Source organism: Oncorhynchus tshawytscha, linkage group LG18, assembly GCF_018296145.1.
Source record: "Oncorhynchus tshawytscha isolate Ot180627B linkage group LG18, Otsh_v2.0, whole genome shotgun sequence".
NCBI lineage: Eukaryota > Metazoa > Chordata > Actinopteri > Salmoniformes > Salmonidae > Oncorhynchus > Oncorhynchus tshawytscha.
Genome location: NC_056446.1, coordinates 24,420,886 through 24,448,006, shown reverse-complemented (window position 1 = coordinate 24,448,006; position 27,121 = coordinate 24,420,886). Strand labels below are relative to the sequence as shown.

The window sequence follows — 27,121 nt, the reverse complement described above, 5'->3', positions numbered from 1 at the left end:
ATTGTAACATGAGCCTTTGACTCTTGTCATCTCTCCACAGTCTACAGGAATTGGGGTTCCCTAGTGGGAGATTTGTGGAACCCTCGACCTTGTAGGATCTGCTCCAGACACACAGCTTACCCGTAATGTCAGGACAGCTGTCACGTCCTGACCTTAGTTCCTTTTTTATGTCTCTATTTTAGTTTGGTCAGGGCGTGAGTTGGGGTGGGAATTCTATGTTTTGTTCTGTGTGTTATATGTCTAGGTATTTGGTGGTGGTATGGTTCCTAATCAGAGGCAGCTGTCAATCGTTGTCTCTGATTGAGAACCATACTTAGGCAGTCTGTTTTCCCACTATGGGTTGTGGGTAGTTGTTTTCTGTGTCTACGTTTTACCATACAGAACTGTTTCGGTTTTCATTTATTTCTCTTCTTCTTTTGTATTCAGTATTCGGTTATATTTCATTAAAATATGGACACGCAATTGGCATGCTGACTGCAGGAATGTCCACCAGAGTTGTTGCCAGAGAATTTAGTATTCATTTCTCTACCATAAGCCACCTCCAATGTCGTTTTAGAGAATTTGGCAGTACGTCCAACTGGCCTCACAACCGTAGACCCTGTGTAATCACACAAGCCCAGGACCACCACATCCAGCTCTTCACCTGCGGGATCATCTGAGACCAGCAACCCGGACAGTTGATGAAACTGAAGAGTATTTCTGTTTTCTTAAATTGACTGATTTCCTTATATGAACTGTAACTCGGTAAAATGATTGAAAGTGCTGCATGTTGGGATTATATTTCTGTTCAGTATGGTATTTACGATGTACCTTTATGGGCCCTCATGCTTGACACTCTCATTGCCTGCTGTTGTGTAATGTATCTCTATCCAATCCCCTGTTCTAATTGTTTCTGTGCAGTCGTCAGTTATCCGGTGGAGGCTGTTACCCTGGCTGCAGGGATGCTAGCATTCAAGGGCTTTAATGAGCAGCGTCTAAGCAATTATCCACATGTGTTGTTATTATATATATTATATATATTTCTACTCATTAGGATCACAAAATTCAATGTGCCAACTTATGTTTTTACCTAAACCCTCTTTCTGTCATTGTGTTTCCGTCAGACATGTTGAATACAGCCCTGGGCCGTTGACCAACAGTGACTACTATTGTTGCAACCCCTATTACTAGCTTATTCAACCTCTCTTTCGTATCGTCTGAGATCCCCAAAGATTGGAAAGCTGCCGCGGTCATCCCCCTCTTCAAAGGGGGAGACAATCTAAACCCAAACTGCTACAGACCTATATCCTACCCTACCTTTCTAAGGTCTTCGAAAGCCAAGTTAACAAACAGATCACCGACCATTTCGAATCCCACCGTACCTTCTCCGCTATGCAATCTGGTTTCCGAGCTGGTCATGGGTGCACCTCAGCCACGGTCAAGGTCCTAAACGATGTCATAACGGCCATCGATTAGAGATAATACTGTGCAGCTGTATTCATCGACCTGGCCAAGGCTTTCACCATATTCTTATCGGCAGACTCATATTCTGACTTAGAATATGTGGACAACTACAAATACCTAGGTGTCTGGTTAGACTGTAAACCCTCCTTCCAGAGTCACATTAGGCATCTCCAATCCAAAATGTAATCTAGAATTGGCTTCCTATTTTGCAACAAAGCATCCTTCACTCATGCTGCCAAACATACCCTCGTAAAACTGACTATCCTACCGATCCTTGACTTCGGCGATGTCATTTACAAAAAAGCCTCCAACACTCTACTCAACAAATTGGATGCCGTGTCAACAGCGCCATCCGTTTTGTCACCAAAGCACCATATACTACCCACCACTGCGACCTGTATGCTCTCGTTGGCTGGCCCTCGCTTCATATCCATCGCCAAACCCACTGGCTCCAGGTCATCTATAAGTCGTTGCTAGGTAAAGCCCTGCCTTATCTCAGCTCACTGGTCACCATAGCAGCACCCACCTGTAGCACGCGCTCCAGCAGGTATACTGTATGTCTCTGGTCACCCCCAAAGCCAATTCGTCCTTCGACCGCCTTTCCTTCCAATTCTCTGCTGCCAATGACTGGAACGAACTGCAAAAATCACTGAAGCTGGAGACTCATATCTTTCCCACTAGCTTTAAGCACCAGCTGTCAGAGCAGCTCACAGATTACTGCACTTGTACATAGCCAACCTGTAAATAGCCCATCCAACTACCTCATCACCATATTGTTATTTATTTTATTTATTTAGCTCCTTTGCACCCTGGTACCGCTACTTGCACACTCATCTTCTGCACATCTATCACCCCAGTGTTTAATTTGCCATACTGTAATAATTTCGCCACTATGGCCTATTTATTGCCTCACACCCCCCTTATCCTACCTGATTTGCACACACTGTATATAGACTTTCTCAATTGTAATTATTGAATGTATGTTTGTTTATTCTATGTGTTACTCTGTGTTGTTTGTGTCACACTGCTTTGCTTTATCTTGGCCAGGTCACAGTTGTAAATGAAAACTTCTCAACTAGCCTACCTGGTTAAATAAAGGTTAAATAAAAAAAATAAAAAAATAAAACTCTCCCCAGGACATGTTGCCATGTTCCTCCTCTGCTGTCCCCTCCTCAGTCAGGACATACAAAGCACCCCATTACCCAGAAGACCCCTATTACAGGGGTCACCCTACGGTAGCCCACTACTGCCCCCCCACCCCACCCCACCCCCTGCACCCCAGTATGAGCAGCCACCTCTGGCAGACAGAGAGAGGGACAGGGACAGAGAGCGAGCGAGATAGGAACTCAGGAGGGTGGTACCGGTGGGGGGATCGTCTCTAGAAGGTAATTTTACCAGGTGGCCAACTCTTCCTCCAAGTATTCACAACACTGAGAGCGAGAGAAGGGGGCTACAGACGGGACAGTCTGGCTCCAGAGACCACTGCAGACACTGTAACCACCACTCACACAACCACAGCAGACACTGTAACCACCACTCACACAGCCACAGCAGACACCGTAACCACCACTCCCACAGCCACAGCAGACACCGTAACCACCACTCCCACAACCACAGCAGGCACTGTAACCACCACTCACACAACCACAGCAGACACCGTAACCACCACTCACCGTAACCACCACCCCCACAACCACAGCAGACACCATAACCACCACTCCCACAGCCACAGCAGACACCGTAACCACCACTCCCACAACCACAGCAGACACCGTAACCACCACTCACACAACCACAGCAGACACCGTAACCACCACTCACACAACCACAGCAGACACCGTAACCACCACTCACACAACCACAGCAGGCACCGTAACCACCACTCACACAACCATAGCAGACACCGTAACCACCACCCCCACAACCACAGCAGACACCGTAACCACCACTCACACAACCACAGCAGACACCGTAACCACCACCTACACAACCATAGCAGACACCGTAACCACCACACACCCAACCACAGCAGTAGCAGTAGAAGCGGAGCAGCCTCGACCACAGGGACAGAGACAGCAACTGCTCCAACAGCTCCAATCCCATCATACCCCTCCGCCTCCCCCGCTGCCACCTCCCCTCACCTCTACCTCTGTGATAGCCCTGGACTGTAGCCAGGAGAGCCTGGCCAAGCCCAAACATCAATTTGAGATTGTTTGTCACTGGCTTACAAACAATATAATGTCAAATTGGAATTATGTTTTTCTTGTCTTGAGTCAATAAGTATTCAACCCCTTTGTTGTGACAAGCATAAATCAGTTCAGGAGTAAAAATTCTTAACAAGTCACATAATAAGTTGCAATAATAGTCTTTAGCATGATTTTTGAATGACTGCCTCATCTCTGTACCACGCACATTCAATTATTGGTAAGGTCCCTCAGTTGAGCAGTGAATTTCAAACACAGATTAAATCACAAAGACCAGGGAGGTTTTTCCAATGCCTGAAGGGCACTTATTGGGCTGCATCCAGGCTGTATCACATCCGGCCGCGATTGGGAGTCCTATAGGGAGGCGCACAATTGGGCCAGCGTCGCCCGGGTTTGGCTGGGGTAGGCCGTCATTGTAAATAAGAATTTGTTCTTAACTGACTTGCTTAGTTAAATAAAGGTTCAATAAAAAATAATATGTCAAATTGGTACAAGTGTACAAATAAAAATAAAAACAGACGTTGATTATCTTTTTGAGCATGGTGATATTATTAGTTACACTTTGGATGGTATATCAATACAACCAGCCACTACAAAGATGCAGGTGTCCTTCCTAACCCAGGTGTCGGTATAAAGGAAACCACTCAGGGATTTCACCATGAGGCCAATGGTGACTTTAAAACAGTTACAGGGTTTAATGGTTGTTGTTGTTGTGATAGGAGAAAACTGAGGATGGATCAACATCATTGTATTTACTCCACAAAACTAACCTAATTGACGGAGTGAAAAGGAAGCCATTAAAGAATAAAAATACTCCAAAACATGCATCCTGTTAGCAATAAGGCACTAAAGTAAGACTGCAAAAAAATGTGGCAAAGCAATTCACTTTTTTTCAGGAAAACAAAGTGTTATGTTAGGGGAAAATCCAATCCAACACATTACTGAGTGCCACTCTCCCTATTTTCAAGCATAGTCGTGACTGCATCATGTTATGGGTATGCTTGTAATCGATAAGGACTGGGGAGTTTTTCAGAATAAAAAAGAAATAGAATGGAGCTAAGCACAGGCAATATTCTAGATTAAATCCTCATTCAATCTGCTTTTCAACAGACACTGGGAGATTCATTCACCTTTCAGCAGGACAATAACCTTAAACACAAGTTCAAATATACAATAGAGTTGCTTACAAAGAAGACAGTGAATGTTCCTGAGTGGCCGAGTTACCGTTTTTGCTTAAATCTGCTTGAAAATCTATGGCAAGCCTTGAAAATGGTTGTCTAGCAAAGATCAACAACCAATTTGACAGAGGTTGAAGAATTTGAAAATAATAATGGGCAAATATTGTACAATCCAGGTGTGTAAAACTCTTAGAGACTCACCCAGAAAGACTCACAGCTGTAATCACTGCCAAAGGTTATTCTAACATGTATTGACTCAAGAGTTTAAATACTTATGTAAATTAGATATTTAAGTATTAGATTTTTTTTTTATAGCAAAAATGTGTAACAAAAAAAATGATGTTTGTTATTTGTGTAAAAAAAAATTGTGTGTAAAAAACAATTTAATCCATTTTGAATTCAGGCTGTAACACAACAAAATGAGGAATAAGTCAAGGGGTATGAATACTTTCTGAAGGCACTGTATCTAGGACTGGGTGATATGGCCAACATATCATATCACTGTATTTTTCTCATTTTTGACAGTATGACGGTGATGTTTCTGATGTTTGATGTTTCTGAATAATATAAGTTTTATATATGCTTTATGGGTAGTGCATGGCCCTATGATAGCAACAAATTAATTATCAGGGGTTTTAAAGTGCTTTGTCCATTCTGATTGCTTTAATGTTCAACCAAAATGAATAGGACAAAACTGACAGTGAAGTAATCTCATTTGTAGAACATTGCGTAGGAATCAAAAACCACTTTTGTAGGATTTTGTACTGAGCAATGCTTACTATTTGCATAGTTACTTGTGAAAGTCCAGCATTTTCATCCATTTCTTCATTCACTGCACTAATGTGCTGTCATTCACACAGTGTGTGAAAAAAATATATATATATATATTTCATTGACAGAATTATTATTCTCCTATTTGACTGCATTTATGGATTAAATTGCAGTTCTTACTTTCACCACTTGAGGTAGTAGCCCGATTTCTTGGGGTCTTTACTCCCAAAGTTGTTTGAATTGTTGCTCTTGCAAGCGAACTTTCATAGTTGTCTGCTGAAGGCAGTTCTTTCTGGCAATAAAAACAGATGATTGCCATCATTTTCCAGAGTCATTACTGTATTATTGAACGTAACAAATCAAAAATGAAAATGTTGTTATAAAAGTGAAAGTAAAAATCCAAACAAGTCAGTGAATGCATACCTGTATAGTTTATTTTATGTTTTTACCGCCCAGCCAGTGTATTCTGTGCATATGACAAATAGACTTGACTTGAATTTTGTGATGTGTAACATTATACCTAGCTAGGCCTACTCATTTCTAATTGGTTGAAGATTTTACGTCAATGACAATAACAAAATTATGAAAAGATTGCAATTTAACTCATCCGGGTTATAGTTTGGCCCGGGGTAGGTTGTCATTGTAAAAATTGAATTAGTTCTTAACTGACTTGCCTAGTTAAATAAATAAGTAGCATTGTGTATCCTAAGTTTAACTAGCTACCCTTTGCAGGGACGTGAATATGGTCCACCATAGTTTGGCAAGTTGATGTTTGATAGTAACAGCGCAGAGTATAGTTATCTTTTGTAAACAAGACTAAAGATTGTTTTAGTGTTGACTACTGCAGCTAGGGTAGCAAATTAGCAAAAATATTAGCTACATTTTCCAGCAGGATTTTCACCACCTAGTATGCATGCCCTGACGCCTTCCTCACTGCAAGATTTTGGGGGATTTGTAGGAGGTGGGAGAGTGAGTGTTGTAGGTTTGCAAGAGTTTCAATGGTGGGAAGAGTGATCGGGAGGTTTTCAGACATGCACACACAACAGTGTGCGTTCCCTGCAGTACACCTTAGGAAACCTGAGAGTGACTGTTCGTTCCAGGGTAAGTTTTCATTGAATACTCAACCAGATCACGTGAGGATACAGACCCGTTCACGTCGTCTGAACACCAACATATTAGTTTCCCCACGTTCACGCAGGGTGTGCTGAAGCCGTGACAACTCCCGAAAACTGTTTGTCGGAAAGTGATCTGGAATTTTTTCCCATAAACGTGTCTTTTCATGCAGTTCTGGGAGCATGAACAGCAGTGTGCAGCATTTTCCTTTTTATTTTTCATATAACCTGGTGTTTCGAACCCTGAATGCTGATTGGCTGACAGCCGTGATATATCAGACCTATACCATGGGTATGACAAAACATTTATTCTTACTGCTCTAATTACGTTGATAACCAGTTTATAATAGCAAAAAGGCACCTCGCTTTGCGTCGTGCCTAGGAACAGCCCTTAGCCGTGGTATATTGGTATACAAAGGAGATTATTGTGGACTACAGGAAAAAGAGGACAGAGCACTCCCCCATTCTCATTGACGGGGCTCTAGTGGAGCAGGTAGAGAGCTTCAAGTTCCTTGGTGTCCACATCACCAACAAACTAACATGGTCCAAGCACACCAAGACAGTCGTGAAGAGGGCACAACAAAACCTATTCCCCCTCAGGAGACTGAAAAGATTTGTTATGGGTCCTCAGATCCTCAAAAGGTACTACAGCTGCACCATCAAGAGCATTCTGACTGGTTGGCCTCCGACCGCAAGGCACTACAGAGGGTAACAAATGGCCCAGTACATCACTGGGGCCAAGCTTCCTGCCATCCAGGACTCAATACCAGGCGGTGTCAGAGGAAGGCTCTCAATATTGTCAAAGACTCCAGCCACCCTAGTCATAGACTGTTCTCTCTGCTACCGCACGGCAAGCGGTACCGGAGCACCAAGTCTAAGTCCAAGAGGTTCTAAACAGCTTCTACCCCAAGCCATAAGACTCTGAACATCTAATCAAATGGCTACCCAGACTATTTGCATTGCCCCCTCCCTCTATTGTACACCACTGCTACTCTCTATTGTTATCATCTATGCATAGATGTACCTACATGTACATATTACCTGAACTAACCAGTGCCCCCCACACATTGACTCTGTATCGGTACCCCCCTGTATATAGTCTCGCTATTGTTATTTCACTGCTTCCCTTTACTTGTTACTTTTACATCTTATTCTATCTGTATTTTCTTAACTGCATTGTTGGTTAGGCGCTCCTAAGTAAGCATTTCACTGTAAGGTCTACTACACCTGTCTTATTCGGCGCATGTGACTAATAACATTTGATTTGATATTGGCCATATACCACACCTATTATGGCCATATACCACACCTATTCTGGCCATATACCACACCTATTCTGGCCATATACCACACCTATTCTGGCCATATACCACACCTATTCTGGCCATATACCACACCTATTCTGGCCATATACCACACCTATTCTGGCCATATACCACACCTATTCTGGCCATATTGCTTAATTATAGGATTGACACTTGTGCTTTAGCTGCACCAATCAAAGCAGTGAAGCATGTAGCGAAGCAAGACTTTAGTGGTCAAAACCATTTATCTGGGGGCAACAGGGGAATAGGGTTGCAAAATGTTCATATTTATTTTGTTTGTTTAATACAGACTAGATTTAAATCATAAGTGAAAATGTACAAATTATACAATGGATTATGTCGATTTTCTGGAGGTACAAAATCATACATTTGCATCCCCTATTTTAATTTGCTCCATGGTTTAGGCGGCCAAACAAAGCTGTTTGTCGGGACTCCCCAAGACGAACAACTTTGCGTTTCTGACTTCTAAACAATGTTATGCTGGTGGGGGTGGTAACATTCAAATAAAACCCAGCCCTGAAACGAAATGTAAACTAAAAACAATTTCCACATAATCTTTGAAAAAAGACACAGCATTGGTACGGATTTTCTGGAAGTGGGCAGTTCGGATTTATCACTTCAAACCCAATATATCATATTTTGACTAAAACGATGACTTATTGATTTAAATAGTTGTGCATAATCATGGGTATGGTCTGATACTTGTGTTTCAGCTTGAAAATTTGAATTTAACTGGTGTGGGCGTTTAAATTCCGAGCAGAGGGCTAAAGCATATTATGTAAGAGCCGCTCCACTGTAGCAGACACCTGCACTCGCGCAGGCAGGACCCGCAACACGGGCCGGGCATTGCGGGTTGATTACATCGCAACAAGCAGGGAGCTTTGGACGATTTCCCTAGACAACGCGCCTGGAGTGCCAACCCAATTATGACTCTTCAGGACGCGGCTCGGTCAAAAACATTTGAGATATAACATATTGTAGCCTAGGCTGTACATTCTAGTCAACCATTCCAGATATTACGCGGTTCTAGCCATGCGCAAATGTTTAAACCTTCATGCGCTCATGCGACGCAGAGAAACACGACACCAATACGGAGGCCTGCGTTTTTAAATCGCTGGTACGATAAGGGCTATAATAATATACCTCCTATATGGGTGTTGATTTCAATATAGTGTTAGGGCATAGTCTGGACCATTGAATCTGACAAAAAAATAACATGCGCGCACACGCGTATGCAGCGCCACAATAAGAAGGCGAGAAATACAAATGCATCGGCGACAATTTAAACCAAGGGTTGTCCATTTCACTAGAAAGCAACGCATCCTATCAACTATTGCCTAACATCAATTTGCTGTGGTTGCCTATGATGGGCTAAATTCGTTCCAGCTGTTTTACCGGCAGTGCGTGCATGTGCATCGAATGTGAGTGTTTATTAACCCCATCCATTCTTCTGTCCTGTCTAATTCAATGAGGAAGGGGAGCCAGTGCATAATAAAACGGGCCTACTAATTTCAGAGGCATTCTCCCGCTATGGCTGGATGAGGAGATCGGGTGAGTGAACTGGAGGGTGTGTATGGTGGGAAACTGATCGCCGCTGTATCAACCCGCCAGGGATCCAGCGATGGACATGTTAATCCAAACGGAGCATAGATTATGCAAGAAGCAGGTTCTTTTAGCCCAACCCCTCCGTATGACAGTTCATGCGAAGTGCACATGACATGAGCGATGAAGCAAGCCAGTGTATTTTAACGGAAGGAAGGATAGGCCTATATGTATGCATTTATTAGATTTTAAAAAAAGTATAGGCTAATGATGGGATGCATGTAAATAAACGCAAAATCATGATGAACATACTATTCCATATTGGTACTGGTATATATCGAAAGCGCATTCGCCATATGCGCATTTTACAGGCTGGGTTGCCAAACCTTGGTAATGGACAGAGTGTCTAAACCAGCAAATTCTCATTGTTATAATGCCTTTTCATAACAGATAACAAAAAAGACGAGGCAAAGGCAGTAGGTAGGCAATAGTAGCCGAACCGTCCATCAGATGATAACCGTAACATTATAGGCTATAAATAATATATAGCTGGCGGCGCGTTAATTTTCACCTGTATCAATATTGAGAGTAGGGGTTGCCAATATGCAGTGAGAAAATAGAAACATACACACGCAAACACCAACATTCATTCACAGACTGTTATGTTGGATACAGCTACATTATAAACGGCATCTGACTCGCCCACCTTGCAGAGCTGAAAATTCTCGGACTGAAGGGTCTCGTGCATCAAATTGTTCTCCGGGGCGCCCGACTGGCCAGACGAAACAGAGGAAGACGCCTGCTCCTTTAGGCCGTCCAGCACCTTCCTGATGTTAAACTTCTTCATTTTACCCCCAGAAACACTGCGATGACAACGGAAAGCAAAATTGAGATGACCCGCTAAAGATAACGGGGTAAAGCCACTCTCTCGCTCTCTTCTGATGCCCTCCGTAAATCTCACATTTTAGCTGGTGGTTTTACATAGTGAAAAGGGTTTTGGCCGCGCACCACTCGGGTCGGGCTCCTTGACGCTCAATGTTCGATTCTCTATGTATTTGTTGTGTGGCTGTGGTGCGTCTATGTAATTCTTCTCCGACTCTGTGTCCCACTGCGTCTCCGCTGCTCGCTCGCTCTCGCCGTTCCCCTCCCCTCCACTCTCTCCGCTCAGGCAACGCGGAAACGCAGCTGCAGCGGTGCTTCTGCGCTTTTAAGCACCCGGATGTTTGATTGAAGCGCGACCGACGCTGTTCACTTTACCTATCTCTCCTCACAAACAATGTTTCTACCTCTTTCTCTTCCACCTCTCTCTCTCTCTCTCTCTCTCTCTCACATACACACACACACACACACACACACACACACACACACACACACACACACACACACACACACACACACACACACACACACACACACACACACACACACACACACACACACACATACACACACACACACACACACACACACACACACACACACAACAGTGCAGGCAGGGTGAAGAGCAGGATTCACTCCATTGCACCTGGTGTTATTGTGATGCAGCAGTATGAGTATCAGGGTAAGAAATCAGGGTGAGACATCAGGGTGATATCAGGGTGAGACAGCCAGCCAGGCGGCCAGGCGACCTTGTTCTCCTTGTACAACCCACATCAATATTAAAACACCCCACTAAAACTATCTCATCCATTATCCATGGTGATCACTTTGAGGATTTGATTTGAACCGTGCTTGACTGCATACAATGCATGTAATATTACTCATTGTTATTTTTTTCACTATGTTTTGTCATGAGAATAGATCAGTCACTAAAGGATGCTAAGATCCTCAAAAGCTTTTATTGGGTAGCTCTCATGCCTCGCTGACGTACACTGAGTGTACAAAACATTACGAACACCTTCCTAGTATTGAGTTGCACCCCCTTTGCCCTTAAAACAGACTCAATTTGTCAGGGCAGGAACTCTAAACGGTGTCAAAAGCATTCCACAGGTGCCCTTGACCAATGCTTCCAAAAGTTGCGTCAAGTTGGCTGGATGTGCTTTGGGTGGTCGACCATTCTTGATACACAAGGGAAGCTGTTGAGCGTCAAAAACCCAGTAGTGTTGCAGTTCTTGACACACTCAAACCAATTCGCCTGGCACCTACTACCATACCCCGTTCAAAAGGAACTTAAATCGTTTGTCTTGCCCATTCATCCTCTGAATGGCACACATACTCAACCCATGTCTCTATTGTCTCAAGGCTTAAAAATCTTTCTTTAACCTGTCTCCTCCCCTTCAGCTACACCGATTGAAGATTTAACAAGTGACATCAATAAGGGATCATATATTTCACCTGGATTCACCTTGTTAGTGTATGTTATGGAAAGAGCAGGTGTTCCTAATGTTTTGTACACTCAGTGTATAGTGTTGGCACCAGTGGACTGTCTGTTGGCACACACACACCAGGTGCCCTTGGCACACACACACCAGATGCCCTTGGCACACACACACACACACACACACACACACGCACACACACACACACACACACACACACACACACACACACACACACACACACACACACACACACACACACACACACACACACACACACACACACACACACACACACACAGGTGGGCAGCAGGAAGGTAGAAGCACAGGGGTGGAAGTAATGGCTGTTTACACTCCCAGATCAACACCTGATACCCCATGTCTGATCTGGGGTGTTCCCCCTTACTATGTAAAGCATTGTTACACTGTTCTATAAATTATTACAGTTATTACATTATTATTATATTATCATCACGTAGAAGACAGTATTGAATAAAAACCAAGAGAACATTTATGCTAATTAAATATTCAGAACTATATCAAGGTAATCCTTTTCTTGTAATTAATATTTTCATAAGGTACTCGTATTGACCACACCCCACTTAACCCAGCCTAATAATATCCTTGTGTTTCAGATTACATTTATAGAGCAAAGAAAAAGGCCCTTATTAGGTCATCTCATTCCCTTTGTGTGTGTGGGTGTGATTGTGTAAAACGAGATGCCGCCCACACTCACACACATAAGGCCACAGTGTGGGATGGGAGGGCCCTTGCCAACTGTGACATCAGTGATTTCATTTACCACCATTGTGCCGTGGCCTGGCCATTCATATGGCTGCTGCTGGATGTGTTTGTTTGTGTGTGTTCTGTGTTTGTGTGTGTGTGTTTGCCCACTGTATTTAGAATCAGACTGCTGTGTTCGTGTGCTTTGATAAAGCGCTGCATTGTTCTCTTTGAGAGGGGCAATGTTCAAAGAGAGAGAAAGAAAGAGATGGAGAGAAATAAAGAGGGATGGGGTTCTGACAGAGGTGTACATGCTGTTTTCAGTCAAGGTGAGTGTTATTTTTAGAACCTCAATCAATATTTGATTATTGTTCAAGGTCATCTAATGTTGGTAACTTGCCTTTTTATAACTGGAACGTGCAACCAGTGTGTGTGTATGTGTGTGTGTGTGTTTGTGTGTTCTCCATGTTTCCAGATTACCTGATTAATGCGACAGTCCCTCTCATAAACAAAGTGACTCATATGTCTCAGATCTGATTGGCTGCCTGTGATTAAACCTGGGGCCGTCTTTCATGACATCGCAGGACCTTGTATGGACCAATCACATCGCAATACATCAGGCTGGCCCTGTAGCACCTCAGACGGTCATCTATCATCTGTCGGCAGAGTAACCCTGGGAAATATGCAAATACACAGGGACCTGATTGGACTGTGAGCGATATGGGTTTATAAATACAGAATAGTGTATGGCTAATCCAGTGGTAATCTAAGACCAGAGGTTAAGGTGAAACATACGTACATCATTAGGGTGAACAGAGCAGGTGCTTCAGTACTACAGCACTATACATTAAAACATTCAACTCCACCATAATAACACTGTCAAGTTGTTCATTTGTGTAACAGATGACTTGATACTTATCATTGGTTTTTATTCCGATGAATCTTCCTAACATCAACATCATTATTTAAACTCAATGACAAGCAGCATAAGACATTCTTCATTCTACACTGAACAAAAATATAAACGCAACATGTAAAGTGTTGATCCCATGTTTCATGCGCTGAAATAAAACTTCCTCAAAATGTTACATATGCACGTAAAATGTATTTCTCTCAAATCATGTGCACACATTTGTTTTCATCCCTGTTAGTAAGCATTTCTCCTTTGCCAAGATAATCCATCCACCTGACAGGTGTGGTATATCAAGATGATGATTAAACAGCATGATCATTACACAGGTGCCCATTCTGCTGGGGACAATAAAAGGCCACTCAAAAATGTGCAGTTTTTTCACACAAAACAATGCCACAGATGTCTGGAGTTTTAATGGAAGCATGCAATTGGCATGCTGACTGCAGGAACATCCACCAGAGCTGTAACCAAAATAATTGAATGATCATTTCTCTACCATAAGCCCATAGTTTTAGAGAATTGGGCAGTACGTCCAATCGGCCTCACAACCACTGACCACATGTAACCATGCCAGCCCAGGACCTCCAAATCTGTCTTCTTCACTTGCGGGATCGTCTAAGACCAGCCACCCGGACAGCTGATGAAACTGGGGATTATTTCTGTCTGTATTAAAGCCCTTTTTTGGGGAAATACTAATTCTGATTAGCTGTGGCTGTGTGCCTGATCAGTCATGTGAAATCCATAGATTAGGGCCTAATTAATTTATTTCAATTGACTGATTTCCTTATTTGAACTGTAACTCAGTAAAATCGTTGAAATTGTTGCATGTTGCGTTTATATTTTTTTATATTTTTGTTCAGCATATACAGTACATTGGCCTTGTCTCAGTTTGTGTTGTGCCTGAGCAGAGACAGTGCAGCCCGGAGCAGTGTGTTTGTGTGTGTTTTAGACTCAGACAGTCCTGTTTGACCCAGAACAGGAGCAAAGCCATAGGGTTTCTGGACGGTGAAAAACCTGGTGTGTCCTTGAACGACAGGGACAAGGACAGGTCACAGGTTCAATGGGGAGTGTGTGTGTGAAAATCTGGTGGTACAGGGACAGTGCCAGCTCAGAGAGACGATGGGCAGTGTCTATTTGTTATGCACTAAGACATGTTAGACAAGAGAGACAGAGACAGGAGGACGTGTGAACGACCTTCCACCTTAAATGACAGGTGTCGTTAATCTAGCAGATCACAAAACACCTGAGTATTGAGACTTATGACCTCACCATCCCACCGGCACACTGCCGTTATTCCACAATGCACAGCAACAGCCCCTATTGGGGGAGAAGATGTATCGTTTATATACGCATATTCAGTCATACCACACACGCACCGAGACACGCAGGCACGCACATGCACCGAGCGCCAGAGGGTTTGCAGGCTAATGAGTTGCTGCTCTTGAGGGAGTGCTTCATTGTCTGTGCATGGTTAAATAGGGAGAAGTTTTCAATGTCATTTGAGCTCTGATATATGTGTGTGTGCGTATGTGTGTGTTTGCGTGTCTGAGGAGATATCGATGTAAATTACACCCCCTATGGTCACACAGAACCTCATAAATATTAATAAGTGATAAAGGAGATTAACTCATAGAGACATAGATATTAAAAACATCACAAAGCCTTCATTAAAACTATTGCCTGGCAGTGAAGAAATAAGAGACTGTGGGTATGTATGTATGGGAGTGTGTGTATGAGAGAGAGAGAGAGAGAGAGAGAGAGAGAGAGAGAGAGAGAGAGGTGTGTGTTTGGGTGTAGGTAGGGGCTTGGACTGTGTGTGTGAGTGTCTGTGCACCTGTGTGGTGTGTGTGAGTGTGTGCGTCTCTGAGTGTGTATGTTGGCATGTGCAGTGGAGCAGTAAGGCTCAGGGGATGGACGTGATGCGACACTGGCTGGCTAGTCTGCTCTACACTCAGGGCGGCACAGCTGGTATCAGTGCCAATAATCAGCCAAAGCAATAAGACTCCCATCAACAGGCAACTCACTGGGCGGAGGAGACAGACGCCATGATTAAATTAAAGGGCACCGGCAATGTCAGTAACGCAGTGACACAGGGCCTCGAGGAGAACACATGTGCACTGTGAAACTGCAGTCGAGGAAGCCACGATGGATGAGGGTTCTGAGGTAAAAACACAACAAAAGCATCGTCTTACGTCAGATAGCGTGACGACCCCGACTGCACTGTTGAAGAACGAGCGGCGCTTATGAGTGACACCACCTGTTGGAAGACAATGCAAAAAAAGTTGTTCAAAAAAACAAGATGGAGACAGGTGAGGTGAGGTGACATCCTCTTTGTCCTTCATTGTCTTTGATTTTGTTATTTTGATGAAGGGATTGACCTTTCCATTGTTATCTCATGCAGTAGAAGTCAAGGCATTAACTGGAATTCGATTGCATTGAGTAAACGCTGGCCATGGTTTTGATTGAATTGACAGGAATTGGTATGGCATTGACAAGCAACTGTGTTGATAATTCAGCAAGATTTGGTTTCTGTCCCAGTAGCAGATTAAGGAGATGTAGGAGGAGGGGGGAGGGAATACACTCGCCGCCTGCCTCGTTGGAACCCTGTTATCTCTGTCCCTAACTGTCCATAATGATTATCAGTACAGCTCAAATGACAGTTTGGCAATCGAACTCCACTCCTCTGGAAAATAGGCCTGTCCTCCACAGGTTTCAAAAGGACTGGTCAATAAGTTAGTTAATCAATCTCTGAACATGACTGAACCGTATGTGTGGCCTGAAAGATTAAGCAATGTCAGTTCTGGCTGTGGTTATTGGAACAGGCGAGAGAGGTGCTCACTACCTACTTGGCCAGTTTTTTCCCCCATGTGATTTACAGAGACACTTTGACCTTTTTGGGATTTGCAGTATGTAAAGTGGGTAAGGAGGTGAGAAGGCTGGGGCTTAAGGTAAAAACCGCCAGTTTTAGTCAGCTGATTCAAGCCTAGCCATCTATTCTGTTTAGTTCTAGTCAGGCAGCTTAGTCTCCCATTCAGAGGACCCCTATTGGTCCTATTGGTCGAGGTCCCGGGACTTCAGTTTCAGTTAGTGTAGGACCCCAGCACACCGTGTGTTCAGAAACATACAGTTGAAGTCAGAAGTTTACATACACCTTAGCCAAATAAACTCAGTTTTTAACAATTCCTGACATTAATCCTTGTAAAAATTCCTTGTCTTCCCGGTCAGTTAGGATCACCATTATCTTTGTCCCCATGTGCAGTTGCAAACTGTAGTCTGGCTTTTTTATGGCTGTTTTGGAGAAGTGGCTTTTTCATTGCTGAGCGGCCTGTCAGGTTATGTCGATATAGGACTCGTTTTACTGTGGATAAAGATAATTTTGTACCTGTTTCCTCCAGCATCTTCACAAGGTCCTTTGCTGTTGTTCTGGGATTGATTTGCACATTTCGCAAGTACGTTCATCTCTAGGAGACAGAACGCATCTCCTTCCTGAGCGATATGACGGCTGCGTGGTCCATTGGTGTTTATACTTGCGTACTATTGTTTGTACAGATGAACGTGGTACCTTCAGGCATTTGTAAATTGCTCCCAAGGATGAACCAGACTTGTGGAGGTCTACACATTTTTTCTGTTAGGTCTTGTTTGATTTCATTTGATTTTCCCATGATGTCAAGCAAAGAGGCACTGAGTTTGAAGGTAGGCCTTGAAATACATCCACAGGTACACCTCCAATTGACTCAAATGATATCAATTGGCCTATCAGAAGCTTCTAATGCCATGACATAATTTTCAGGAATTTTCCAGGCACAGTCAACTTAGTGAACTTCTGACCCACCAGAATAGTGATACATTGAATTATAAGTGAAATAATCTGTCTGTAAACAATTGTTGGAGAAATGACTTGTGTCATGCACAAAGTAAATGTCCTAACAGACTTGCCAAAACTATAGTTGTTAGCAAGACATTTGTAGGGTGGTTTAAAAATGAGTTTTAATGACTCCAACCTAAGTGTATGTAAACTTCCGACTTCAACTGTACTTTCCCTATCATGACGAGCACCACATTTTGGTCCATGCTATCCGGGATCCTTGGGATGTCCCCCCCTCCCATTGAAGTTACATGGGTTAAGGATAAGGTTAGGTAAGGTTGTGGTTAAGGTTAGGGTTTAGGGTAAGGACATCCCAGGGACCCCGAATAGCACTACATTTTCCCTCCTGCTACTCATTCTCCTGAGGTCACATACTGTACCTTTGCTGTTCTGATGTTTTTTTTGTGTGTGGAGCTGAACAACCACAATCAGACACAAGTCAGACTCAGTGGTGTTGGATGTCTGTGAGTGGGTGTATCATCATTAATTAAACCTCCTTAAAATACTGCCTCCTCGTTGTTCCTCGTTGTTCTTATCCAACCATGTGATAGGCACATTCTAATAAGAGGACTGAAACAACCTCTTGACTCCAGCATGTATTGTAAGTGTAAATGTAATTACATCATTGGGAATACGGGTTAGGAGAAGAGAGAGAATTCCACGCTCCACTCAATTGACATCGCTAATCAAATCTCGTTCTTCACACTGACGCCTACACATGTCAATAATACAACTCCAATCTGTCAGATGTGGACAGATATGAAGTCATCTCCCACAGATATACAGTAGAGAGGTATCTGAATTTGGAAACACAATTACGTGAAGATACTAAAACAACCGTCTCCAGAGATGCAGACAGAGAATGTTCTGACAGTGAGATCTCTTCTTACCAAGGCCCTATCTCAATCTATAGTGTCTCTCAGGGCCTCTAGTGATAAATGAGGGCCTTAATTGTAGCCAGTGATGGGTTTTCATTGTGGATCCTACAACCCTCGGCGGAGAAACTCAGCCTCGCAATGCTTTATTGGCAACCTGACACCTCTCAGCTCAAGTGTAAAATCCGGTCAAACGCAATCACCGCTAACGAGAAGCAATTATGTTATGATTTAAACGGCCAGCCTCTCTGAAGTTATTTAAAATGTGTCCATCATCTATCTGTTAATCTTTCAAGGCCTGATGAAAGGAATTCATTGGTGTTACTTTTGAAGTGGACACACGCATGCACACACACACACACACACATGCACACACACACACACACGCATGCACACACACACACACACACATGCACATCCACACACTGTAAAACCACACTTGACCATTATTGACAGAGCCAACGTCTGACTCAACACTTTCCTAAAATACACACAATAAAATCACATCTATGGACAGATAAAGACGTAAAGCTACTTCAGATGACTTCCCATTGACCTTCCCACAGGCATTCTACTCTCTGTGACAAATAGAGGAGGAGCGGGCAGTATCAGTACACATACTGTAGTATCAATATCATCAACATGACTGTCAGGGAAACCAGGCAGTCTGAAGATGACTGTGGGGGCACACACACACACACACACACACACACAAACACACACACACACCCTAAAGTCATGTTTGATCTCCTGATTGATGGACAGCTGTCAATCCTCAGACAGACTTCCTCACTCTCCTGTTACTTCCTTTTTCATTTCAGGAAGCAACTGGACAATGGAGGAGTTAGACTGTTAAAACATATTCTGTGTGTTGATCTGATGAGGATGTGTTTGATTTTCTGTTTTTTTGCTGCACCATTTCGTCTCTTCCTCTCCTTGGCTGGGTGTCAGGTCCAGTGGCGACCCGTCATTCAGGGCAGGTGGGGCTGTGCTGAAGAAAACGAGCTCCGACTTGGAAAATAGGTTTTGAAAGTTCATCTATCTCGGAATTGCAAGTCGCAAACTCAGGGCTTTATAGAGCTCCGACTTGAAGATCACTGATGTCATGATTCAACCTCTTTTTTTTGAGTTCCCAGTTGTCTTGAAAGCACCATAAATCCAGGGAATGCCAGACTTTGATGACAAAGTTTGATGACAAAATTTGTCCACAAAGGACCGCCGTGCCACCTTCCTGTTCAAGTGAGCACAGCACAACAAGGTGAGTCCAAAAATGTTTTGTATGCTGCTGCATAAATGATGTAATATGCCAGGGAGATATGTATACTGTAACACGAAGTAATACTATGTATGTGTTGTGTAGTAAACTGTTACAGTTTTTTTCAATTGCTAACATGCATTGGTCAAAACTGAAGTCACATTTTGAAAACTCTTCACACAGTCAACGAAACAGAATTGTATGTGAACCAAACTGTAAATCATTTTCAATGACCACATTCTCCGAAATCCATTAACTCTTTTCTCATTCATACTCCACCATCTGATAAACTATATATTTGCAGCATGTTTTCAAATGCTAACACACTGTTTCCAAAACTGTTAAAACACATTCAAAACAGAATTATGGCAAATGTCGTGCATTTCTGCAGCAACCAGATTGAAACATATAGAAAATCTCAGCAGAATATTTAATCATTCCAAACACAGCTGATTGCAATTTCAGCTGAAAGCCTACCCAAGTGTTACCAAAAAGACAAAAGAGGACAGCTTCGGAATGATTTAGTTTGGAAACATGGATCAAGGAAGACAGGTTGGTGGGGAAAGAAGAGTGCCAGGGAGAGGAAGAATGCGTGGAGGACAAAGCAGAGGAAGACCAAGAGTGGTGGTCCCTGATGAGATAAGGGCCACAATTACTGACCATGTTGTAAACCATGGTCTCTCTTTGAGAGAGGCCGGTTTAAGGCTGCAACCAAATCTGCAGCGTTCAACAGTTGCATCAATAGTACACATTTTCCGGCAAAGCAACAGGTGAGAAGTGCATCCTTCAATGATAATTGAATTACATGTTACAGTACAATACAGTATGTTCACATTTTTACATGTACTGACATTTTTAAATATATTGACTGTTTTGTGTTTTTCAGTAGGATCCAAAGGTTGCCTCCCACAGGAGGGAGAGGCAGACTATTATCAGATGCGCAGGAAATTGCCATTGTTGACATGGTAATTGGCAACAATACAATAAAACTGCGGGAAATTCTGGACAGAGTGCTGGCAGACAATATCACTTTTTGGAATGTTAATACGCTCAGCACAATGACAATTGCCAGAGTCCTAGAGAAACATAAAGTAAGGATGAAGCAGCTGTACACTGTACCCCTTGAGAGAAACGGTGAAAGTGTGAAAGAACTGGTTTCAATATGTCCAGGTAAGATGTCTGTTCAATAACCAAACAGGTTACATACACAGCTATACATAATGTAAAGTACTGTAAAATGGTGGATTTACTGTATTTTAGAGAGTAGTGGAGATGGAAACCAGGCAAACTGCACGTACGTTCATCATTGTGGATGAAGCTGGATTCAACCTGGCAAAAACACGCCACAGGGGAAGAAATGTGATTGGACAGAGAGCAACCGTGGATGTCCCAGGTCAGAGAGGAGCTAACATCACAATGTGTGCAGCACTGTCCAATGATGGTTTGCTGTTACACAAACCACTCATTGGCCCCTACAATACAGAGAGACTTATTTATTTTCTGGATGACCTGCATAATCGATTTGTGCCATCGGAGGAGAGAGGGGCAAGAAACTCCCCTACCTTCGTTGTGTGGGATAATGTGGCTGCAGTCACAGACTGGTTTGCTGCACATCCCAGGATGTCAGCACTATTCCTGCCTCCGTACTCCCCCTTCCTAAACCCCATAGAGGAGATTTTCTCTGCGTGGAGGTGGAAAGTTTATGACCACCATCCACATGACCAGATGTCCTTACTGGATGCCATGAATGCGGGGTGAGGAGACACTTCTCCTGAAGACTGACAGGGTTGGATTAGAGACTCCAGAAGATACTTTCCAAGATGCATCGCCAGAGACGACATAAGATGTGATGATGAGAACTTGTGGCCAAATGCAAGTGAGAGGGAGAACTAGAATCAGTACTGTACTCACAGTACTGTACAGTATGAGTGTTATACTATACATGTTGATGAGAACTAGAACCCTCACAGTACTGTACAGTATGAGTGTTATACTATACATGTTGATGAGAACTAGAACCCTCACAGTACTGTACAGTAGGAGTGATTATACTATACATGTTGATGAGAACTAGAACCCTCACAGTACTGTACAGTATGAGTGTTATACTATACATGTTGATGAGAACTAGAACCCTCACAGTACTGTACAGTATGAGTGTTATACTATACATGTTGATGAGAACTAGAACCCTCACAGTACTGTACAGTATGAGTGTTATACTATACATGTTGGTGAGAACTAGAACCCTCACAGTACTGTACAGTGAGTGATTATACTATACATGTTGATGAGAACTAGAACCCTCACAGTACTGTACAGTATGAGTGTTATACTATACATGTTGATGAGAACTAGAACCCTCACAGTACCGTACAGTATGAGTGTTATACTATACATGTTGGTGAGAACTAGAACCCTCACAGTACTGTACAGTATGAGTGATTATACTATACATGTTGATGAGAACTAGAACCCTCACAGTACCGTACAGTATGAGTGTTATACTATACATGTTGGTGAGAACTAGAACCCTCACAGTACTGTACAGTATGAGTGATTACACTATACATGTTGATGAGAACTAGAACCCTCAAAGTACTGTACAGTATGAGTGTTATACTATACATGTTGGTGAGAACTAGAACCCTCACAGTACTGTACAGTATGAGTGTTATACTATACATGTTGGTGAGAACTAGAACCCTCACAGTACTGTACAGTATGAGTGATTATATTATACATGTTGATGAGAACTAGAACCCTCACAGTACTGTACAGTATGAGTGATTATACTATACATGTTGATGAGAACTAGAACCCTCACAGTACTGTACAGTATGATTGATTATACTATACATGTTGATGAGAACTAGAACCCTCACAGTACTGTACAGTATGATTGATTATACTATACATGTTGATGAGAACTAGAACCCTCACAGTACCTTACAGTATGAGTGTTATTCTTCTACTGGAGAACTTATTTGTATTGCTTTTAATCTTTTTAATGAATTTATCTTATCTTATTAACACAACGCTATCAAGTAAACCCAATGATATGAGTGTTATACTATACATGTTGATGATGCTTTTTTGTCATTATTATTGCAGCCCTGGAATTTTAGGGATTTGTTTTATGTGTAAACTTTTATTTTTCACAAGTAAATTACTATATGCAAAGATATAGAAAAAGATGAAGGCTATTGCTGCATTTCTGATTCATTCTTGTTACATATACTTTAGTACGGTCAATAAAGTGAAAAGGTGTTATTATTATTCTATAATGAAATACTGATTTATGTGAAAAATCATTCAAACTTCAAAGAGAAAAGTTAATCATTTATGCAATGCTCCCTGTTAGTGTTTTTTAGGTCAGTATGTTATGAGTGACAATGTATGCTTTCTGAGTGAGAATTGTTGCCAGTATTATGATCGAACAAGCTTATTTTGAGACGTATGAAGTGTTTTGGTGGTTTGAGTAAGTTTTGGAGGTGAGATTAACTGTTTGGCCAAGATGCACGTTGGTAATGCAGACTGTGTGAAGAGTTTTGAAAAAGTGGCTTCAGTACTGACCAATGCTTGTTAGAAATGGAAAAAAATGTAATAGCCCATGTGCCTCACCCTAATAATTTGGCCACTTTTCCCCTCATAACTTAGCCTACTGTTCTAACTTGGTGGTGCACATGTAGCCTCAGGCCTGTTTTAGAGGAATGTAATTATTTAATATTGTAAGAGCTTTCATTATCTGTTTATATTCCCCCTTTATTTATCCTGCGGTTCTGACTTGGTGTACAGGGAGAATACTGTAAGAACAGCCTATGTTCTGAATTCTGTCATTGTACATATCAAAAGTGCTGAACAAATAGATATATTGACTACGTCGTCCTAGCTCGCTCATTAATTGCCTTGGGACTACTGTTGGGACTCTGCTATTGGGACAGCTTTATGTAGGCCTTAACAATTTGTGGGCACTGTTTGTCACCGTTATAGTGCAATTCATGTATTGTTTAGTGTTGTGTAGTGTCTTTGCTGGCATGCATCTAAAAATATATATTTTAGTTTGCCCCACCAAGATTTACATGCTAAAATCCCTACTGGTCAGGGGTGAGGGATGGTGGAGTCATGCTCCGGGGGAGGGGAGGAGTAACAGTGGAGGTAGAGCAGAGGAGGGTTACTGGGGTAAAGCTGCAACCAGGTCAGCATTTCTGTGTCTGATAGTCTGGGGTGCCGTCCAGCTTTCATATCTCGGCGACGAGGACGGAACAGAACCAAAGGTGTGTGTGTGTGTGTGTGTGTGTGTGTGTGTGTGTGTGTGTGTGCGTGTGTGTGTGTGTGTGTGTGTGTGTGTGTGTGTGTGTGTGTGTGTGCGCGTGTGTGTGTGTATGTGTGTGTATGTGTGTGTGTGTGTGTGTGTGTGTGTGTGTGTGTGTGTGTGTGTGTGTGTGTGTGTGTGTGTCTGTGTGTGTGTTAGGAGGGGTCAGATTACTGCAGTAAAACTTCAGGCTCAACCCTGGAAGCCTACCTTCTCCTGTCTTCGGTGCGACCGTTCCGTCAACATAAAGGCTTTGGCACCATTGTCTGCCTCTCCTCACTTACAGTTTTTCTCAGTCACTTTGGTGCATTTCTTAGATCAAAAGTGCAATTCTTGATACTACTTGTACAAATTCCAAATCATCTAGTCACTTGTGCACATCATTAAAGCAATTTCTTATTCCTTTGAACAAATTGCAATTGATAATGTACAAGTGTCTGCTTTTTTCCACATTATCAATTGCTCATGTCATGTTGATCAAAATATAGTAGATGGTTCTCTGTTGAATAGTCTTACCCCTCAAAACATCTAGGCATTAGTTCCTTGCATAAGCCTTTACATGCAAAATTGTTGAACTATTTGTCATAAACTGTCAAGCATAGTTTTACACATTTCTATTAGACCTTTTGTACAAAAACGTGAATTGATGAATCGTGCAGGTGAAATTGACCCTCACTCATGAAGGAATGTAAAGTGTTAGTTCAACCAACAATCAACCAGTTGTCTAAATTGCTTAAAGGTGCATCTCATGAAGAATCAATTGGCAAGCATATATAGACAGACCACAACACAGAGTTGCAATTTTCCAATAATGGATGGACCAGGAAACGAACAGGGTCAACAGCCAAGAGGAGGAAGAGGAGGAGCAAGGACGCGTGGTGGAAGGCAAAATAGAGGAAGAGGCAGAAGAGGACATAGGCGCATATCTGATGACATAAGGGCCACTATTGTAGACCATGTTGTCAATCATGGCCTTACAATGGCTGAGGCGGGTCGAAGGGTGCAGCCGAATATTGGGAGATCAACCGTGTCCTCAATAGTTCAAAAGTTTCGAAGAGAGAACAGGTATGTCCACCAATGTACAGTGCACTGTTACTGTATATAAGCAGTATACTGTATACTTCCTACAATGCTTCATATTACAGTAGTCCACTTGTATTTCACAGCATACAGAAATATACTCTATACAGATACATACTGCACCTTACATGCACCCACCTGTATGTTTTACAGTATAATGTGTGTTCGCATAGTTTTTGTCTATGTGAAAGTGTGCGATGCATCACTGCATTTTTCCCCACATAGGACTGCAAGATTACCTCAAACCGGTGGCAGAGGACGCCTTTTCACACCTCAACAGGAGGAGGCTATTTGCACCATGGTCCGAGCAAACAAAGCCATGAGACTCAGGGAAATACAAAGGACCATTATAGAAGACAACCATGTCTTTGAAAACTTTCATACGGTTAGTATCTCAACCATCGACAGGGTGCTGCATAGAAACCAGATGAGTATGAAACAGCTGTACCGCGTACCATTCCAAAGGAATGAGGACAGAGTTAAGGAGCTACGGTACCAGTATGTACAGGTAAAACATATATCTATGTAACTACATTACAGCAACATTTTATAGTGATACACAGTGCAGTAAGCATAAACTGCACAAATTTACATTGCTGTGGAAGGATCATGCAATATATGTACATTTATTTTATGTCACTCTTCCTTACCAAAACAAATTCAACTGTGTGTTCTGGGATATAGCGTATAATGGAGTTGGAATCAAGTGAACCCTCTCACAACTTTGTATACGTGGATGAGGCTGGCTTCAACCTGACCAAATGCAGAAGGCGGGGTCGGAATATCATCGGTCACAGAGCTACTGTGGATTTGCCAGGCCAACGGGGAGGAAATATCACCATGTGTGCTGCTATTTCGGAGCATGGTGTCCTAACCCATATCCCCTTATAGGGCCATACAACACCCAGCATCTACTCAACTTTTTAGAGACTCTCTCAGAGCTCTCATCCCTGATGATGAGAGGGGTCTGTTTAGAGAGGATTTGCCAAAGTATGTGGTCATTTGTGATAATGTGAGTTTCCATCGATCAAACATCATAAGGCAATGGTTTGTGACCCACCTGAGGATGCTCATAGAATTCCTCCCACCTTATTCACCATTCCTTAACCCAATTGAGGAGTTCTTTTCAGCATGGAGGTGGAAGGTGCCACACACACACATGGAGGTCAGCCACAGCCACACAGATGACCCTGCTGGCTGCAATGGATGCAGCATGTGAGGACATCACAGTAGACGCCTGCAGAGGATGGATAAGGCATTCCAAAAGATTCTTTCCACGTTGCATTGGAAGGGAAAATATCCGGTGTGATGTGGATGAGAATATGTGGGCCGACAGACAGGAACGTCTGGATGTGTAGACAGCACAACAGTGCTGCGGGCAAAGTTGTGCCTTAGGGGTGGTTTCCTGTGTTTCTTTCTAATTTAGTTTTTTTTTTCTTGGTGCCCCTTGGGTTGTCCAGTCTCTTTCAATCAATAACCCACATACAGTAATATGTAAATAGTACTGTTGAAATTGATATATGCCATAGAAGTGTAGCCTTGTGCATTTTCAATACAGTAACTGTAATCCAAACTGTAGCCTAAGTTTACATCAGGTAATACTGTCAAAGTACACAGTTACATTGACAACATGCCTAAATATTTTGACGACCTTGTTCGTGAACAATGACTCAATGACTTATCATTCTGATGACACTGACATGATCATTGGCATTAATATTTACTTTTGAGAGATGTACTAAGGATTTTTAGTGACTGACTAGCTTTAGAAACATATCTATTGTATATTGCAGTTTGTACAAATTGTTCTGAGAAATGCACTTATTATTTTGCACATGTTAGGGATGATGTGAAAAATGCACCAACGTGACTGAGAAGCAGTGGTGTTAGCAGAGCTTGGAACGCCCTCGAAGAGTCTACCCTCCCAGAGGACTTCAATCCCCAGAGGGCCATGCTGTAGGCACAACACAGCACAATGTGATCATCTCCCACAAAGGAGTATGTGTGTGTGTGTACAAATTCAACCAACAAAATACATACAATACAATGTTAAGTGCACCGAGGCCTTGTGAAAAGCGTTACACATAATTGCAAGAGGATTTAGAAGTACTTTATGTGTAAGTGCGTGAGTCAGTGTATTTGTGAATGGGTCAGGAAGAATGTACTGTTAATTCCACATATACTTACAGTGATTCTTAATTT

At 42.6% G+C, this 27,121-nt stretch overlaps 1 protein-coding gene across 11 annotated transcripts in view; it reads right to left on the bottom strand.

Moving 5' to 3' along the window:
• Window positions 1-10,839, bottom strand: part of LOC112217704 (syntaxin-binding protein 5-like) — a 140,648-nt gene extending 129,809 nt beyond the window's left edge. For 7 of the 11 annotated variants that reach the window (XM_042300858.1, XM_024378180.2, XM_024378178.2 and 4 more), the window contains exon 1: window positions 10,282-10,838. In XM_042300858.1, coding sequence (XP_042156792.1) covers window positions 10,282-10,422 — 141 coding nt within the window. In that variant the 5' untranslated portion in view covers window positions 10,423-10,838. Of the gene's footprint in view, window positions 1-10,281 lie in introns of all 11 variants that reach the window. The other 4 variants (XM_024378181.2, XM_024378182.2, XM_024378176.2 and 1 more) reach the window with 3 other exon arrangements.
• Window positions 10,840-27,121: the final 16,282 nt, after the last annotated feature.